Source organism: Mesoplodon densirostris, chromosome 1, assembly GCF_025265405.1.
Source record: "Mesoplodon densirostris isolate mMesDen1 chromosome 1, mMesDen1 primary haplotype, whole genome shotgun sequence".
In the NCBI taxonomy this organism is placed as follows: domain Eukaryota; kingdom Metazoa; phylum Chordata; class Mammalia; order Artiodactyla; family Ziphiidae; genus Mesoplodon; species Mesoplodon densirostris.
The window spans coordinates 16,062,835-16,083,500 of record NC_082661.1 but is presented as its reverse complement, the minus strand read 5'-3'; the positions used below and the strand labels follow the sequence as shown (position 1 = coordinate 16,083,500).

Genomic DNA, 20,666 nt, shown 5'->3' with positions numbered 1-20,666 from the left:
ATATATTAGATAGAAAAATTTTTGAGCATATAGTGTAGATTTAGTGTACAATTTAACTAACATGATTGTTGACCAGAGTTATTCATTACATTATTCCTTACTTTTGTTACTTACACAGTATCTCTTATATGTCCTGTCATTGTTAAAAATTTAAATATGGGTAAAAGCTTATTCTTCCCTTCCACATTTTTGATTTTATTTTTCTTTTTACTATTTATGTTGTAAACTGTTTTAACAGGAATGTAAACTATTATTTTTTTGGACAAACACGTAAGGGCTGTATTTCCGAATGACTGTTTGAAAATGACTCCTTGAGAACTTAGATGCTTATTCTGTGATATTGCTATTGCTCAAGATACTTGTAGAACTTAATTTTTGAGTTGTTTGAAAATTATAGAAAGAGCATTCTGGAGTAACCCTTCATCTAACACCAATAGATAGAAAATGGAACAGAGCCTTGTGAATAATTACATTGTAAGATAAGTTATTGCAACAATTAGATAAGATACTAGGTTCAAACACTTATTTTTAGCAATTTAGATATAACCGTTATCATTCCTCTATTTTTATGACATTATTGACTGACCATCATTTAGATGTGTGCCTTTTCATTTGTTTTTCTAGTAGTTGTGATGACTGCATTAATTAACAGTGATTCATTAACACTCTTACCAGCCATTTCTTGATACTAAAGGAAGCTTTTGTAAGATAATTAGCAGGATGGGATTTAGTATATGACTGTGAAGGTGGAACCAGTGACTTTTCATCAGCAAGTATTCCTGTTAACTATTCTGAGAGAGATGGAAAACTCATGTTTATTGAATATCCACTTGATTGTAAACACTGTACTAGGCAGTTTAAATGTCATCAGTCCTTGTTAGGATATTGTGGAAGAAGTACTATAATCCCTCATTTATTGTTGAGAAAATTGAGACTCAGAGAAATAAAGTTTTACTTCTAATAGATGGTAGAGCCAGGATTAGGACTTGACAGTCTCCGGACTTAAAAGCCTATACTGTTTGTACTTCATTTTACTAAGAATTCAGAATCTAAATGTTTGAATTATTCCAGCTGTATAAGAATTTATTATTCAACAAACGTTTGATAACCTCCTTAATTCAAGAGACTGTCATAAGCCTGGAGGATGCAGTAAGGAGTAAGATACAGGCCATTGCAGACACCAGCTACCTGAAGTTGCACCCAACTTTATAGGTTAAGTGCACAGTCCTTCACAAAACTGCCCTCACTTCAGATAACAGCTGCAAGTTCAGGGGTCTCCAGGCCACCTGCACTTCTGACCCACTGGCTACAAATTTAGAGGTGCCTGTGGCCCCCTCAGGTTCAATAATTTGCTAGAATAACTCACAGAACTCAGGAAAGCACTATACTTATGATTATAGTTTTATTATAAAGGATAAAAATCAGGACCAGTCAAATGAAGAGACACATAGGGTGAGATCTGGGAGCATCTCAAAGCTGTGTCCTCAGGACATATGTTACCCCCCCAACATATCAGTGTGTATTGCCACTTGGGATGCTCACCTTTTACAGGTGTACGGAGTTTTTTGGGGGTTTCCTTTTGTAGGTATTATTGATCTAATCATTGGCCATAAGGTTGAATGCAATCTTTAGCCCCATTCTGACTCTGGAAGTCAGATTGATTTCTTGTGGCTTAAAGCCCCAGCCAATCACATGGTTGGTTTTTCTGGTGTGGCCAGCTCCCATCCTGAGTCACCTCATTAGGATAAACTCTGAGCCCACCATGAATAACAGCGACATTCCTATCACTTGGGAAATTCCAAGGATTTGGAGGCTACATCACCACACAGTAGTTGGGCACTGGTGGTGGTATGTAAACAGATTTTTTATACAGCACGATAAGTGTTATAATCAGGTTATGAAAAGAGTGCTATATGATTTCAGAAGTAATGAATTCGTCATGGTGAGTTTCATCATGAGTAGAAGAATGATAGACAAAGTGGGGGGGTCAGATAGGACATTCTAGGTAGAGAAAAACATACGTACAAAGGCGTGTACACACTGAAGAACATTATATTTTGCGTCAGTAGTAAGTAGTTATGAGTAACTTGATCATAGGAAATGTGAAGGGATAGGTAGGTGCCAGATTACCCAATAAATGGTAATCAGGAACATCTACTGAATACTTACTATGTGAGGGGCAGTGTGCAAGAGTTCTTTATATGTATCAAGTCATTTAATCCTCACAATAACCTTTTAGGTAGGTATTATTATTGCCATTTTGTAAATGGAGAATTAAGGCACAGAGAGATGCTGTGAGTGGCCCAAAGTTGCTTAACTGGTTGGTGATAGAGTCAGAATATGAGCCTGAATTTATAATGCTGTAATCACTGTAGTGTTGCTTTCTTGTTACCACACTAAAGAAATTGGACTTTATTCTGTAGGAAAGACTTTTTAGAGTATGGAGAATGGATTGGAATGGAGACCTGCTATTTTTTGTGTGTGTGTGTGTGGTACGCGAGCCTCTCACTGCTGTGGCCTCTCCCGTTGTGGAGCACAGGCTCCAGACGCGCAGGCTCAGCGGCCGTGGCTCACGGGCCCAGCCACTGAGCGGCATGTGGGATCTTCCCGGACCGGGGCACGAACCGGGGCAGGCGGACTCTCAACCACTGCGCCAACAGGGAAGCCCAGACCTGCTATTTTTTACTGTGTGCTAGACGATCATGTGCTGGACACCATGTTTGTAAAGTCATAGGTAGTGATAATTTGAGGCCTAGAAAGTTATTATATTCCCAAAGAGTGCCTGGGGACACTAGAAATCCACAGTCAACTGGATTCTAATTCAGGTGTTGAGGTAATTCACACCCAAACTGAAGTTCAGTCCCCTGAAGGGCCTGTCTTCTACTAGTTCACTTTTACATCTAGTTTTTGGGGTCTCAGGTCAAAGTGAGGGCCCTGTGTTCTACTTTTTGGTTTCCTAGCTATGTAAAACAGCCCAGTTTCTTAGCCCTTCAGACCTCACCTCCAACTTTGAAATCAGTGAATGCCCATAAGGAGAAATAGCTCCAATTCGTGGGCTTACCCTTTTCTCAGTTCTCCCAGTACCTTCAGGCTGATTTTTTTTAACTGTCATTTTTTCTAGTTGATTTCAGTGGGAGGGTTGGTTGGTCCAAATTGGTATGTTATGTGAGAAGTGTGAGTCCTCTTTCATTTACTGTTTTCAAAACACTTATAAACAAACAACCAAGCAAACAAATCTGCTCTTTTCATCTGTTTCAGAGGGATTAATCATATGTATTATAAACATCTGGTAATATTATTTTTAGTAATGTAATCATTTGATATAATCTCACTGCAATGAAGAATATATATGTGAAACTAAAACTGGTGTTACAGAATTTTAATTGTGTTGACAGCCTTCTTTTAAAATCTTTTGTTCTTTCACAAACATAAGCTAGTCGATGTTATAATAATTATTACAACATCAAGCATTGATTACTTTTTAATTTATTTGCTTTTCGAAATGTGTTTACAAAATAAATTATTTGACTATAATATTTCATTTTGTTCTGTCAAATATGATTTGAATGAGGGAATTCAGTTCCTGGTGGTGCCTAAACATAAGTTTAACAGTGTCTAAAGGCATTGACTATTTTGAATAATGTAATTTGTTGTTAGCAGCTTCTTCTCTTTCTCAGATTTTATGCTTTCATAGATTTAGAGAGGATAGTATGTATAAATAAATGAAGATACATAATTTTCCCCCATGAACAAGTAGGGTTAAAAAGGGAGAAGTAGGGGCTTCCCTGGTGGTGCAGTGGTTGAGGGTCCGCCGCCAATGCAGGGGACATGGGTTCGTGCCCCGGTCCGGGAAGATCCCACATGCCATGGAGCGGCTGGGCTCGTGAGCCGGGGCCGCTGAGTCTGTGCGTTCAGAGCCTGTGCTCCACAATGGGAGAGGCCACAAAAAAAAAAAAGGGAGAAGTAGGGCTTCCCTGGTGGCGCAGTGGTTGGGAGTCCGCCTGCTGATTCAGGGGACATGGGTTTGTGCCCCGGTCTGGGAAGATTCCACATGCCGCTCAGCGGCTGGGCCCGTGAGCCATGGCCGCTGAGCCTGTGCGTCTGGAGTCTGTGCTCCGCAACGGGAGAGGCCACAACAGTGAGAGGCCTGTGTACTGCCAAAAAAAAAAAAAGGTGGGGGGGGAAGTACCAGTTATTAATTTAGAACTGCTTTTATACATTTATATTTCTCCCCATAAACTTCATTTTCTTTTGTGTGTGTATGAGTAATATTGTCTTTTGGAATAATTATATATTATTGTAATTTGTATAAGTATGCAAAATTCTAAAGAAATATAAAAAGTGTGTATTTTAAGATGACCTAAAATACTTAGATTAGTGTATTGGAAATGTACAACTTTAACTAGAGTAGCATTGTAGTCACTTAGCTGATGTGGAATGTTCTATCTAGCTTCATGAGAATTTGCAACTTGTGGGGAAAAGTAAGGCTATAAGGTCACTTGTTAGAGTACCAAGGTGGTTTTATTTTATTTTATTTATTTAATTGAAGTATAGCTGATTTACAATATTATGGTAGTTTCAGGTGTACAACATAGTGATTTTATATGTTTATATAGATTATACTCCATTTAAAGTTATTATGAAATATTGGCTATATTCTCTGTGCTATAATTACATCCTTGTATCTTACTTACTTATACCTAGTCCTTTGTACCTCTTGATCCTCTTCCCCTATCTTGTTCCCTCCGCCACCCCTCTCCCCACTGGTAACCATAGTTTGTTCCCTGTATCTGTGACTCTGTTTCTGTTTTGTTATATTCATTTTTTGGTTTTACTTTTTAGATTCCACACGTAAGTGAAAACATATAGTATATATCTTTCTCTGTCTGACTTAACTCACTAAGCGTAATACCCCCCAAGTCCATCCATGTTGCTGCACATGGCAAAATTTCATTCTTTTTATGGCTGAGTAATATTCCATTTGTGTGTGTGTGTGTGTGTGTGTGTGTGTGTGTGTGTACCATATCTTCTTTATCCATTCATTTCTTGGTGGACACTTAGGTTGCTTCCATATCTTGGCTTTGTAAATAATGCTGCTAAGAACATTGGGGTGCATATATCTTTTTGAATTAGTGTTTTCATTTTCTTTGGATATATACCCAGGAGTAGAATTTCTAGATCATATGGTAGTTCTGTTTTTAATTTTTTGAGAAACCTCTGTACTGTTTTCCATAGTGGCTGCACCACTTTATATTCCCATCAAGAATGCACTAGGGTTCCCTTTTCTTCACATCCTCCCCAACATTCATTATGTTGTCTTTTTGATGATGGCCATTCTGACAGGTGGAGGTTGATGTCTTATAGTGGTTTTGGTTTGCATTTCCCTAATAATTAGTGATGTTGAGCATCTTTTCACGTGCCTGTTGGCCATCTGTATGTTTTCTTTGGAAAAATGTCTGTTCATGTCTTCTGCCCATTTTTTTTTTTTTTTTCGGTACGCGGGCCTCTCACTGTTGTGGCCTGTCGCGTTGTGGAGCACAGGCTCCGGACGCGCAGGCTCAGCGGCCATGGCTCACAGGTCCAGCCGCTCTGTGGCATGTGGGATCTTCCCGGACCGGGGCACGAACCCGTGTCCCCTGCATCGGCAGGTGGACTCTCAACCACTGTGCCACCAGGGAAGCCCCTTCTGCCCATTTTTTAAACAAGGTTTTTTTTTGTTTGTTTGTTTTGTTTTTTGATGTTGAGTTGTATGAGCTCTGTATATATTTTGGACATTAACCCCTTATCAGACATATCATTTGCAAATATCTCCTCCCATACAGCAAGGTTGTCTTTTCATTTTGTTGATCGTTTCCTTTGCTGTGCCAAAGCTTTTAAGTTTGATTAGGTCCAATTTGTTTAGTTTTGCTTTTGTCTCCCTTGCTTGAGGAGACAAGATCCAAAAAAATAATGCTACAGCTTATGTCAAAGAGTGTTCTGCCTATGTTTTCTTCCAGGAGTTGTATGGTTTGTGGTCTTACATTTAGGTCTTTAATCCATTTTGAGTTTATTTTTGTGTATGGTGTGAAGGCATATTCTAATCTCATTGTTTTACATGGAGCTGTCCAGTTTTCTCAGCACCATTTGTTGAAGAGTCTAGCTGTTCTCCATTGTATATTCTTGCCTCCTTTGTCATAGATTAATTGACCATAAGTGCATGGCTTTATTTCTCATCCCTCTGTTCTGTTCCATTGATCTATGTGTCTGTTTTTGTGCTAGTACTCTTACTGTTTTGATTACTGTAGCTTTGTAGTATAGTCTGAAGTCAGGGAGGGTGATACCTCTGGCTTTGTTCTTTTTTCTCAAGGTTGCTTTGGCTATTCAGGGTCTTTTGTGGTTCCATACAAATTTTAGGATTATTTGTTCTAGTTCTGTGAAAAATGTCATGGGTATTTTGGTAAGGATTGCATTGAATCTGTAGATTGCTTTGGGTAGTATGGACATTTTAACTATATTAAATCTTCTCCAAGGTGGCTTTAAATGAAGGTTTACATATGACTTAAGTTAATGATCACCCTATAGTATTATGACAGAATGGATGGCAGGACAAAAGGGAGAGATGGGACATAGCAGTCCAAATGGTGAGAAGAGAAAAAGGAGTATGGTGGCATGAGAGTAGATGTTAGTCTGTTGGCAGCAGTAGCAGAGCTAATTGGTGAGAAATGGCTAGGAACTCATTTTAGATTTATTCTTCTAGTTGCCCATTCTAACACAGATACTTAGTGATTCTGACAAGAATATTTTGAGTAAATTTTGTGTGATTAACTGTCATATGTACATTAATATACAGAGTGTTCAATTTTGCTCTCTTACAGTGGTTTGATAGTCCCTGAAATAAGGGGAAATGAAACTGTGCCTGAAGTTGTTACAACGTCTGGCTATGCACTGTTACATTTTTTTAGTGATGCTGCATATAATCTAACTGGCTTCAACATTTTTTACTCGTAAGTATTTTTTCAAAAAAATTCATATTGTAACGATTCTTATAATTTGACATTAAAGAGTTTATTGTTTGTTTTTATAAATGTCTTATATACCAGGAGCAGGCTAGTGTGTTAAATTCCAAAATATATAGCATCTCTTCCTAAGTGACATAAAATTTTAATAATATCCCAAAATACTGTCCAAGCTTGTATAGTGTAGTTTCTCAGTCTCAGGACACTATGGTAACAAGTTAAGTTTGGTTAAAAATTAATTACAAAATTAAAAATTTTTGGAAAACGATTAAGTAAACATATTATACAAACTTAGTGTAACTTTACTGGTAATAACAGATGTGTAGGATTGCAGGGAGCCCTCATCTGCCCTACTGTGCCCCAAGGTATTTTATACCTAATTTGGAGAGTGAATGAGAGCTGAGTTTTCATAGTCCTTCTGTGTTCCAAAGACTGTACTGGATGCTTTATATATATTATATTCTTTAATTCTCTTCTCATCAGTTCTGTCAAATGGGTATTTTTCCCATTTTACACATGAGGAAATTGAGGCTTAGGAGATAAGGTGAGTGGCTATATACCACTGTCTTCTCTAAAATTAAAAAATAGTATTTATTGAGCATCTATTGTGTAGACTCTGTATACATTTTTATATCTGGAAGTCCAAGGGTGAAGTGAATTAGCCAGAGATACTTTTAGTTGGTTTCATTAGGAATGGCCACAGAGGAACTTGATACATTTTTTTGTTGTTGTTTTCTTCAGGAACGTAGAGAATGATACCAGAGAATTTTTCACGAGGAATAAAATATTCTAAATATCCTTGAATCAGCAGTTTATTATAGGATTTATTTATATCAAGAATTTACACAAGGGAGAATAAATATATAGTAGAATATAATCAGTTAGAGAGCTTTAAAATAAAACTTGGTAAATATCCTTTTACTTCCATAACAGTGTATAGTTGATAGCATGCTGTTTAAGTATTATATAACCAGTTTAAATCTTGGCTTCTCATATTGTTTCAGGTATTCATGAATTTAATTTTTTTCTGTGAAATATATATTCAAAGCAGTTGAGTACTTAAGTCTTTACAAAACAGTGTGCTTGGAACTGTATAGATCCTGCAGATGTTGAGTATGTAGTCTTGGTAGCAGAGTAAACTCATTGAATGAACTGAGGCCAATTGCAAATATGTGTAACCGAATTGCTTTGGGGTTTAAAAGGTACAGAGTAAAGAATTGAAGTCGCATTGTAAAATTGCGTTAAATGAGGCACGTAGACACAACATAAAATCTATAAAGTTAACAGAATATCAGCCAAAGTTCTTTTTCAGTTGTCTTGAATTTGAATATATATAAATTATATTTTACAGAATCAATTCTTGTCCTAACAATTGCTCTGGTCATGGGAAGTGTACGACTAGTGTCTCTGTTCCAAGTAGAGTATATTGTGAGTGTGATAAATACTGGAAGGGTGAAGCTTGTGACATTCCTTACTGTAAAGCCAATTGCGGCAGTCCAGATCATGGTTACTGTGACCTAACAGGTGAAAAGCTGTGTGTCTGCAATGATAGTTGGCAAGGTAAGTGGCTTTTGAAACATTGATTTATGTATCTAATATATTAATACAAATTCTACACTCATTTGTTTTGCTGTAGTTTACACACCCAAATCTCATGTATTTGTTTTATTTTTAGAATTTCAGTAACAGTCAACTTCTTAATAGCTTGCTTCTTCACAAATAAAATCAGTAAAGATTTTGTCTACGTGCTATTTTGAGAATCAAGTGAAGTTATATATGAAACTCTTTAAATTGTAGACGTGTGATCATTATGATCTTCTTTAATTTTTTGTTGAGTTCCCAAAGATTTGGTGACGTGGCTGAAATTAACACGTGGTACATTCAAATTTGATTTATAATGGGTAATATAAATAGTATATTGCAAAAATAGATGCTCATCTGGGAAGGTACTGGACTATATTAAACTTGTTTCTTGGGAAAGACTGACCTCTTGTGGCTATGTTTTAAAAGAACATAGAGTATTTTTAAAAGTTTAGAAGTTTTACAGCTGCTTATTGCAAAATCAATGAGAAGAATTGGGGAAGAATTTCTAAACAATTTTTATAAATATTATTAAAGATTAATTTTAGACTGCATTGAAGAGTTTTAACTTAAGTATTTGGGTATAAAATCATAAATCTTGTCATTGTGGAATTTAATGAATAGATAGGTCCTAGTTATCTATATACTTACCCACCCAGAACTTGCTTTGTGCAGATTATATTTACATATTGAGAGCTTACTTTGTGCCAATGTATTAATCTTGTTGATGGGGGAACTTTGACTCAAGAAATACATAATCGAAAGTTACATGATCATGTGTTATTATAAAACAGTGTAACAGTAGTAGCAATAGTTCCTACCAGAGCTGTCTAAAAGTAAAAACCAAAGAGAATGGTTTCATATTCAACATTCTTGAGACAGGTTTGAAAAAATGTTACTAAGTGTGCTGAGTACTTATTTAGAGGAATTATTTTAGGCTTTCTGTAAATTACGCCCATTTTAAACCCATGTTATTTCATTAAAAAATTAGTTGCTCCAACCATATGAAATACCAGTGATTTCTTTCTTTTTTTTTCTTTTCTTAAATTTTCCTCCCACCCTCCCTATCCCACCCCTCCAGGGGGTCACAAAGCACCGAGCTGATCTCCCTGTGCTATGCGGCTGCTTCCCACTAGCTATCTACCTTACGTTTGGTAGTGTATATATGTCCATGCCTCTCTTTCGCTTTGTCACAGCTTACCCTTCCCCCTCCCCATATCCTAAAATCCAGTGATTTCTTATTGAATTGAATTTGATTTCGTACTATGATTATGACAGATACAAATTTCTCAGTGTTTTTTTTTTTTTTGCGGCACGTGGGTCTGCCACCGCTGCGGCCCCTCCCGCCGCGGGGCAGAGGCTCCGGACGCGCAGGCTCAGCGGCCATGGCCCACGGGCCCACGGGCCCAGCCGCTCCGTGGCATGTGGGATCCTCCCAGACCGGGGCACGAACCCGTGTCCCTTGTACCGGCAGGCGGACTCTCAACCACTGCGCCACCAGGGAAGCCCTTCTCAGTGTTTTTAATTATACATATAAGGCATATATTTTGTTGAGTGGCTATTTTAATAAATCATGACCTTTCTTCCCTTAAAAAGTGCCTTGAGGTATCTTTTTTTTTCCGTTTCAGTCTTGAAACTAAAATAACGTCCTTTTCTATGGAGAGATAGTACACCAAGAATATATTTAAATTAAGGCCTGAGAAATAGAAGTATAGCTTATATGCTTGGTGTTTTTCTGACTGGTCTTCATCTGCTATTAGTCCCCATCTCATTTTAACAGTCTTGAAAGCAAAAGAGGGATATATTTGTATAATATTCTCTATGAACAGCTCTGTCCTTTTTTGCTCTTTACTTCCTTCTAGTAGTTCTTTAAATGCTTTATTTTCTGGAGGTTTTGTAATATGTATCTGGTTGAAAATATTATCTTTTGTTTCTCTGGCTTTTGTTTATCAGCATTTCACATTTTATTATTCTTGTCAGGAGTGCCTGAAATCATAAAAATTCCTGGCTCTTAAATGTCTATAAGCAAATGAAAATGGGGAAGCAAATGCTGGGTTTGTTTACTTTTAAAGCAAAGTGATAATATGAATAAGTTTATATATATATATATATATTAACACATACACATATATGCATGTACACATATATTTTAAAAAATTAGAATAATGTTAAAGTGCTTTATTATAAAATATATAGAAATCAGATACATTTTTATACCACTATTAATTCTTTGTAACTAAATAATTCATCTCTGAATTGATATGAATGTTTTATGGGTAGTGTTTGGTGAAATGGATATTGTGCGTGTTTCAAGACAGATGATGTGCAGATTGGTTTCTTTGAGCCTCCAAACTGACTCCTGATTCTATATCTAAGGAAGCATAGCTTAAAGTAGGTGGGATTGTTGACTATATCACTGGGTTTTAATTTTAGATATATGGAATGGGAGAAGAAACCATTGAGGGGAAACGGAGAGAGAGATTTGTTTCTAGGGCATCTGAGGAATGATCAAAGATCTGGAGATATTTGAAATGAGAGCTGAGGAGGCAATCTTTATGAGATTCAGAGTCTGGCAGTTTTTTTGTAATGTGTTATTTGGAACTGGATTCTTTGGGTTAAGAATAACAGATTGTTGCTATCTTCATTATATTTTATCCATTTATGTTGGTTAATTTTACTTACTCTGTTTGGTTCTGTGCTAGTATATAAAAAGAAAATAAATGTTGTTTTTTAGAAACTGAGATTTTATTAAGAGAATCCAGAGGAAAAGCCTAGATTTTTGTTAAGTCTTGAATCCCTTCCTCACATTTCTCTAGTGCTTGTCCCACCTAGGCTTCACATCTCCTTGTTTTCCAAATTTAGTTTTTCTATGTAGCATCTCCTAAGAGTTTTGCTTAGCCATTACTATACTTTTTTCCCCCTTAGCTTTCTCATCTAAGTCTTTCTTCCTTAACCATCTGCTTTCACCTTTTTACTGTTTTAGGCAGTAGGAGTATATTTTAAGACTAGATGGCACCATTAAAGTCAACTGTCCCCCTTTTTCTGTGGAAAGCACTTGTAACAACCTGAAATAGTAAAGAATATAGTAAATAGTAAAGAATATGGAAAATGCTAGTGCAACATTTTGAAAAGCATACAAGTTTATTGTATAGTGTTTAATTTTGTTTAATAATGTTTAATTTTGTATAATGTTTAATTTTGTTATAATGTATAGTTTTCAAAGACAATGATATATACATGTCAAATAGATTACTTAAAGGGTAGAGACCTGTGTGGATTCATCTGCTTCTGTGACATCTTTCACTTAATAAAACTTAAGACTTAATAAGTCACAGGAGGGAAAAAGACAGATTTGAAGAGCATTTATTCTTTTAAGATGGCTTCCAAACATTGGGATAGATGAGGATTTTTTTTTTTTTTTGGCCACACCACGTGGCACGCAGGATCCTACTTCCCCTATCAGGGATTGAACCTGTGCCCCCTCCAGTGGAAGCATGAATTCTCAACTACTGGACCACCAGGGAAGTCCTGAGGAATTTTTAAAAGGCATGAAAATCAAGATATAATAAATTGGATTTATGTTCATATGTAAATAATACAGTAGAACATTAATTTTCAAAGCAGACTCTCAGATACAGTGTGTTCCCACCCCCCAACCCCTGTCAACTCCCTAATCACAGTGGCTCCAGGTTTCTCTCTTACATAACTTAAAAAAATCAGAACCACTATAAGCCTTTGATTTGATTGTAAGCAACAGAAACAGTACTGGCTTATCTGAGCAGAAAAGGCAGTTATTGGAAAGTATTTCAGGGACCACTATCTCCCAGCATTCATTCTTCCCTTCTTTTTAGTGATAGAATTGACTGAGTTTTTAGCTCAGCACATGGTCTTCAGCTACATACCACATTTTTCTGCCTTCCTTGCATCTAGTATGGTTATTGTGCTAAGTTTAGGTAAGTAGGATATGAGTGGAAGTGCTGTGTGGGAATTTTGCATCGTTGAGATCTTTTCCAATGGCTGGTAAATGGCAGTAACTGTAGTAAGCAGTAGCACTTGCCCATTTGCCTCTGGAATGTTTTATGAGAGAGGAATTAACTTTTAGTTTTTTTAAGCAACTTATTTTTTGTTCTCTAAACCTGTAATCTGACTAATACAAAAGGATATTGGGTAGCTCACAAAGGAGATGGGAAGGCTGGAAAAACCTTGGTTAGAAAGGGGTAGGTGTAACAGAAGGCTAGGTGGGTTGGTTCCCAGCAAAGATGAAGCCACAGGATATTCCTGTTACTGCCACTGGACCCTGGGGTACCACCTCTGGTGTCTTTATTGTGGATACTGTATGCTACAGGCTTGGGTAGAAAAAATTCTAAATTCTCCCCACATCTTTGTATCACTTTTGAAGATTTGAAGGCCTGCTTAGTAAAATCTACTTGGCTAAACTTAGGTCTTATCCATACCTTGCTTGGCTGCCTTGAGATATAGAAATAGAGAATTTAACTTTTCTCAATTGCTGCCTTGAGATATAGAAGTAGAGAATTTAACTTTTCTGAATTGTGTAGTGGGAAAGGATTCTGTTTCTGAGCAAAATTCACACAGTGAGAGATTTTCCCAAACTAGGAAGGGGGTTCAAATGATTGGAATCTTCTAAATAAATTAAAAAATCCAAATAAAGTATTTTGAAGTGTAGATTGTTGCCATAATTGACAAGGAATGGGCTGAATAGCTCTCTCATGCCTACTCAGAAAAACTTTGCAATGTGGAATAGATGGTAGGAGTAGACAGGTTGAAAAGATAAACGAGCAGCCTTCAGGGTACAATTCTTTTCTTAATCTATTACAACAAAACATTTTCCACCTGTTTTATAGAGATGAAAAACAGGTTACCAGGTTTTATATACAAGACCGTTGCTTAGTCATTTAAAATTTGTCCCCAGTCCTTTCCTATTCCAGAATGCCCTGTTCAATCCTATCGTTCAGTCCTTTTACATGTCTTCAGGATATTCTTTTTTTTTTTTTTTTTTTGCAATACACGGGCCTCTCACTGTTGTGGCCTCTCCCACTGCGGAGCACGGGCTCTGGACGCGCAGGCTCAGCGGCCATGGCTCACGGGCCCAGCTGCTCCGCAGCATGTGGGATTTTCCTGGACCGGGGCATGAACCCGTGTCCCCTGCATCGGCAGGCGGACTCTCAACCACTGTGCCACCAGGGAAGCCCCAGGATATTGTTTATAGATACTTAGTGTTCCTTTTCAGTGCGGTTCAGACACTGTTCTCATGTAAGGATTGAAGTTGGTTGTTTTCAGCCTTTAGATAATTGATTAAAAGACAGTATCTTAATATGTAAATCAGGTAATTTGATAGTTTTTTATAGTGTTTCTGATTCTTTATTGAAAGTTACACTTCGGATTTATCTCAGTTCCTTGAATGTTCTTTTTTTTTTTTTTTTTTTTTGTGGTATGCGGGCCTCTCACTGTTGTGGCCTCCCCCGTTGCGGAGCACAGGCTCCGGACGCGCAGGCTCAGCGGCCATGGCTCACGGGCCCAGCCGCTCCGCGGCATATGGGATCCTCCCAGACCGGGGCACGAACCCGTATCCCCTGCATCGGCAGGCGGACTCTCAACCACTTGCGCCACCAGGGAGGCCCCTTGAATGTTCTTTGTCCCTAAATATTTCAAGGCCTTTCTTATTTCTGCACTTCCCCCTACAACACCCTCACCCCTTAACATTCTAAGACTGGGTCACATCCCCCCACGTGCTTTCTTAGGACCCTATCTTTTAAATTTATAGCTTTTATCACATTTATGTTTGTGTGATTCTTTATTATCTTTCCTACTGGAATACAAACTCCATGAAGTTAAGAACGACTATGTTTTTTTTTTTTTTTTTTTTTTTTTGCGGTATGCGGGCCTCTCACTGTTGTGACCTCCCCCGTCGCGGAGCACAGGCTCCGGACGCGCAGGCTCCGGACGCGCAGGCTCAGCGGCCATGGCTCACGGGCCCAGCCGCTCCGCGGCATATGGGATCCTCCCAGACCGGGGCACGAACCCGTATCCCCTGCATCGGCAGGCGGACTCTCAACCACTTGCGCCACCAGGGAGGCCCAGAACGACTATGTTTTGATCACCTTTATGCCAACAGCATCTTCTGTAGTGCCTGTTGTATAGTAGGTGCTCAAATTTTGTTGTTGTTGTTGTTGAATGAATGAATTAGAATTGTATTAGTTGCTGGTTTAGTGATATGTGGACATTCAGGTATAGATGTTTTAGAAGACTAGTACTCCAATAACTTATGCAATTTACTTGATATGTAAAGCATAATTTTAAATATTGAGGGAAACATTTGAATTTGAGCATCTGGTCAGTTATTTTCTTTCAGTCCTTTGGTTTTAGATTTTAGCATTTGCCATTGGGTGGCAGTATTGACTACCAGAGCACACACTTAGATTCCATGGCATTATTCAAGTTGTAAAAACTTGATGATTTTGTTTGTTTTAGAAAAATATAAAATCTTTTAGCTCAGATCCATGAATATTTTATCATACATTATTTTTTTTCTGGGTTAGTCACATAACATATTAGGACAGAATTAGTTACTTTAGGATAGTGTGTATAAGTACACGAGACTATAGGTTGCTTTAAAGAAATCCACAGCATAGCTTACGTTTCCCTTTAGAAATTTAATAATAATGAACGTGATCTCTCTATTTAACTTTGTGGAGAGACAAGCAACAGATAATGTGCTAGATTAAATTCTTCTTTTTTTGTTCATTTTCCCCACCCAGCAAAAACAGCAAATCCAACTTTTTGCAAGAGCCAATAAAATAAGTTTTTATTCCTCAGCTACTTGAAAAGTTGTTTAAAAATAAAAATAGTATTGAGGATGTATATATAACAAGCTTTATGTACTAATTCATTCATTTATTTTTGTTCATTTTATGAAACAAAAATTTTAGAGCTTCTTCCAAGTGCTAGGTACTATTCTAGGACCTTTGAATACATCACAGAACAAAGAAAGTAAAGATCCTGTGGATCTTACATTCAAGCTAAGAGAGACAGACCATAGATAATCAACATAACATATATATTATACATATAATATTTTAGAAAGGGATAAGTGTAATGGAAAAATAAGGTGGAGCTGAGAAGGAGGGATAGATAGATCTAGGGATGGGAGTTATAATTTTATTTATTTATTTATTTATTATTACTATTTTTTTTGCGGTACGCGGGCCTCTCACTGTTGTGGCCTCTCCCGTTGCGGAGTACAGGCTCCAGACGCGCAGGCTCAGCGGCCATGGCTCACGGACCCAGCCACTCCGCGGCATGTGGGATCTTCCCAGACGGGGGCATGAACCCGTGTCCCCTGCATCGGCAGGCGGACTCTCAACCACTGCGCCACCAGGGAAGCCCCGGGAGTTATAATTTTTTTTTTTTTTTTGAGATTTTTTTTTTTTTATTTTACAAATTTAATCAGTTATACATACACATATGTTCCCATAGCCCCTCCCTTTTGCGTCTCCCTCCCACCCTCCCTATCCCACCCCTCCAGGCGGTCACAAAGAACCGAGCTGATCTCCCTGTGCTATGCGGCTGCTTCCCACTAGCTATCTACCTTACGTTTGGTAGTGTATATATGTCCATGCCGCTCTTTCACTTTGTCACAGCTTACCCTTCCCCCTCCCCATATCCTCAAGTCCATGCTCTAGTAGGTCTGTGTCTTTATTCCTGTCTTACCCCTATGTTCTTGATGACATTTTTTTCTTAAATTCCATATATATGTGTCAGCATACAGTATTTGTCTTTCTCTTTCTGACTTACTTCACTCTGTATGACAGACTCTAGGTCCATCCACCTCATCACAAATAGCTCAATTTCATTTCTTTTTATGGCTGAGTAATATTCCATTGTATATATGTGCCACATCTTCTTTATCCATTCATCCGATGATGGACACTTAGGTTGTTTCCATCTCCGGGCTATTGTAAATAGGGCTGCTATGAACATTTTGGTACATGTCTCTTTTTGAATTATGGTTTTCTCAGGGTATATGCCCAGTAGTGGGATTGCTGGGTCCTATGGTAGTTCTATTTGTAGTTTTTTAAGGAACCTCCATACCGTTCTCCATAGTGGCTGTACCAATTCACATTCCCACCAGCAGTGCAAGAGTGTTCCCTTTTTCCACACCCTCTCCAGCATTTATTGTTTCTAGATTTTTTGATGATGGCCATTCTGACTGGTGTGAGATGATATCTCATTGTAGTTTTGATTTGCATTTCTCTAATGAGTAAAGATGTTGAGCATCCTTTCATGTGTTTGTTGGCTGTCTGTATATCTTCTGTGGAGAAATGTCTATTTAGGTCTTCTGCCCATTTTTGGATTGGGTTGTTTGTTTTTTTGCTATTGAGCTGCATGAGCTGCTTATAAATTTTGGAGATTAATCCTTTGTCAGTTGCTTCATTTGCAAATATTTTCTCCCATTCTGAGGGTTGTCTTTTGGTCTTGTTTATGGTTTCCTTTGCTGTGCAAAAGCTTTGAAGTTTCATTAGGTCCCATGTGTTTATTTTTGTCTTTATTTCCATTTCTCTAGGAGGTGGGTCAAAAAGGATCTTGCTGTGATGTATGTCATAGAGTGTTCTGCCTATGTTTTCCTCTAGGAGTTTGATAGTGTCTGGCCTTACATTTAGGTCTTTAATCCATTTTGAGCTTATTTTTGTGTATGGTGTTAGGGAGTGATCTAATCTCATACTTTTACATGTCCCTGTCCAGTTTTCCCAGCACCACTTATTGAAGAGACTGTCCTTTCTCCACTGTACATTCCTGCCTCCTTTATCAAAGATAAGGTGACCATATGTCCGTGGGTTTATCTCTGGGCTTTCTATCCTGTTCCATTGATCTATCTTTCTGTTTTTGTGCCAGTACCATACTGTCTTGATTACTGTAGCTTTGTAGTATAGTCTGAAGTCAGGGAGCCTGATTCCTCCAGCTCCGTTTTTCGTTCTCAAGATTGCTTTGGCTATTCAGGGTCTTTTGTGTTTCCATACAAATTGTGAAATTTTTTGTTCTAGTTCTGTGAAAAATGCCATTGGTAGTTTGATAGGTATTGCATTGAATCTGTAGATTGCTTTGGGTAGTAGAGTCATTTTCACAATGTTGATTCTTCCAATCCAAGAACATGGTACATCTCTCCATCTATTTGTATCATCTTTAATTTCTTTCATCAGTGTCTTATAATTTTCTGCATACAGGTCTTTTGTCTCCTTAGGTAGGTTTATTCCTAGATATTTTATTCTTTTTGTTGCAGTGGTAAATGGGAGTGTTTCCTTGATTTCCCTTTCAGATTTTTCATCATTAGTATATAGGAATGCCAGAGATTTCTGTGCATTAATTTTGTATCCTGCAACTTTACCAAATTCATTGATTAGCTCTAGTAGTTTTCTGGTAACATCTTTAGGATTCTCTATGTATAGTATCATGTCATCTGCAAACAGTGACAGCTTTACTTCTTCTTTTCCCATTTGGATTCCTTTTATTTCCTTTTCTTCTCTGATTGCTGTGGCTAAAACTTCCAAAACTAGGTTGAATAAGAGTGGTGAGAGTGGGCAACCTTGTCTTGTTCCTGATCTTAGTGGAAATGGTTTCAGTTTTTCACCATTGAGGACGATGCTGGCTGTGGGTTTGTCATATATGGCCTTTATTATGTTGAGGAAAGTTCCCTCTATGCCTACTTTCTGCAGGGTTTTTATCATAAATGGGTGTTGAATTTTGTCAAAAGCTTTCTCTGCATCTATTGAGATGATCATATGGTTTTTCTCCTTCAGTTTGTTAATATGGTGTATCACATTGATTGATTTGCGTATATTGAAGAATCCTTGCATTCCTGGGATAAACCCCACTTGATCATGGTGTATGATCCTTTTAATGTGCTGTTGGATTCTGTTTGCTAGTATTTTGTTGAGGATTTTTGCATCTATGTTCATCAGTGATATTGGCCTTTAGTTTTCTTTCTTTGTGACATCCTTGTCTGGTTTTGGTATCAAGGTGATGGTGGCCTCGTAGAATGAGTTTGGGAGTGTTCCTCCCTCTGCTATATTTTGGAAGAGTTTGAGAAGGATAGGTGTTAGCTCTTCTCTAAATGCTTGATAGAATTCGCCTGTGAAGCCATCTGGTCCTGGGCTTTTGTTTGTTGGAAGATTTTTTATCACAGTTTCAATTTCAGTGCTTGTGATTGGTCTGTTCATATTTTCTATTTCTTCCTGATTCAGTCTTGGCAGGTTGTGCATTTCTAAGAATTTGTCCATTTCTTCCAGGTTGTCCATTTTATTGGCATAGAGTTGCTTATAGTAATCTCTCATGATCTTTTGTATTTCTGCAGTGTCAGTTGTTACTTCTCCTTTTTCATTTCTAATTCTATTGATTTGAGTCTTCTCCCTTTTTTTCTTGATGAGTCTGGCTAATGGTTTATCAATTTTGTTTATCTTCTCAAAGAACCAGCTTTTAGTTTTATTGATCTTTGCTATCGTTTTCTTCATTTCTTTTTCATTTATTTCTGATCTGATTTTTATGATTTCTTTCCTTCTGCTAACTTTGGGATGTTTTTGTTCTTCTTTCTCTAATTGCTTTAGGTGCAAGGTTAGGTTGTTTATTCGAGATATTTCCTGTTTCTTAAGGTGGGATTGTATTGCCATAAACTTCTCTCTTAGAACTGCTTTTGCTGCATCCCATAGGTTTTGGGTCATCGTGTCTCCATTGTCATTTGTTTCTAGGTATTTTTTAATTTCCTCTTTGATTTCTTCAGTGATCACTTCGTTATTAAGTAGTGTATTGTTTAGCCTCCATGTGTTTGTAAGTTTTACAGCTCTTTTCCTGTAATTGATATCTAGTCTCATAGCATTGTGGTCGGAAAAGATACTTGATACAATTTCAATTTTCTTAAATTTACCAAGGCTTGATTTGTGACCCAAGATATGATCTATCCTGGAGAATGTTCCATGAGCACTTGAGAAAAATGTGTATTCTGTTGTTTTTGGATGGAATGTCCTATAAATATCAATTAAGTCCATCTTGTTTAATGTATCATTTAAAGCTTGTGTTTCCTTATTTATTTTCATTTTGGATGACCTGTCCATTGGTGAAAGTGGGGTGTTAAAGTCCCCTACTATGATTGTGTTACTGTCGATTTCTCCTTTTATGGCTGTTAATATTTCCCTTATGTATTGAGGTGCTCCTATGTTTGGTGCATAAATATTTACAATTGTTATATCTTCTTCTTGGATTGATCCCTTGATCATTATGTAGTGTCCTTCTTTGTCTCTTCTAGTAGTCTTTATTTTAAAGTCTATTTTGTCTGATATGAGAATTGCTACTCCAGCTTTCTTTTGGTTTCCATTTGCATGGAATATCTTTTTCCATCCCCTTACTTTCAGTCTGTATGTTTCTCTAGGTCTGAAGTGGGTCTCTTGTAGACAGCATATATATGGGTCTTGTTTTTGTATCCATTCAGCCAGTCTGTGTCTTTTGGTGGGAGCATGTAGTCCATTTATATTTAAGGTAATTATTGATATGTATGTTCCTATTCCCATTTTCTTAATTGTTTTGGGTTTGTTATTGTAGTTCTTTTCCTTCTGTTGTGTTTCTTGCCTAGAGAAGTTCCTTTAGCATTTGTTGTAAAGCTGGTTTGGTGGTGCTGAACTCTCTCAGCTTTTGCTTGTCTGTAAAGGTTTTAATTTCTCCATCAAATCTGAATGAGATCCTTGCTGGGTAGAGTAATCTTGGTTGCAGGTTTTTCTCCTTCATCACTTTAAGTATGTCCTGCCACTCCCTTCTGGCTTGTAGAGTTTCTGCTGAGAGATCAGCTGTTATCCTGATGGGGATTCCCTTGTGTGTTATTTGTTGTTTTTGCCTTGCTGCTTTTAATATGATTTCTTTGTGTTTAATTTTTGACAGTTTGATTAATATGTGTCTTGGTGTATTTCTCCTTGGATTTATTCTGTATGGGACTCTCTGTGCCTCCTGGACTTGATTAACTATTTCCTTTCCCATATTAGGGAAGTTTTCAACTATAATCTCTTCAAATATTTTCTCAGTCCCTTTCTTTTT

The 20,666-nt window shown here is 37.5% G+C and overlaps 1 protein-coding gene across 1 annotated transcript in view; it reads left to right on the top strand.

Annotated features, from left to right (window-relative positions):
- ATRNL1 (attractin like 1) overlaps positions 1 to 20,666 on the top strand; it is a 730,282-nt gene that overhangs the window by 30,347 nt on the left and 679,269 nt on the right. Inside the window, exons 4-5 of the mRNA XM_060100355.1 lie at positions 6,855 to 6,983; positions 8,347 to 8,555. Coding sequence (XP_059956338.1) covers positions 6,855 to 6,983; positions 8,347 to 8,555 — 338 coding nt within the window. The remainder of the gene's footprint in view (positions 1 to 6,854; positions 6,984 to 8,346; positions 8,556 to 20,666) is intronic.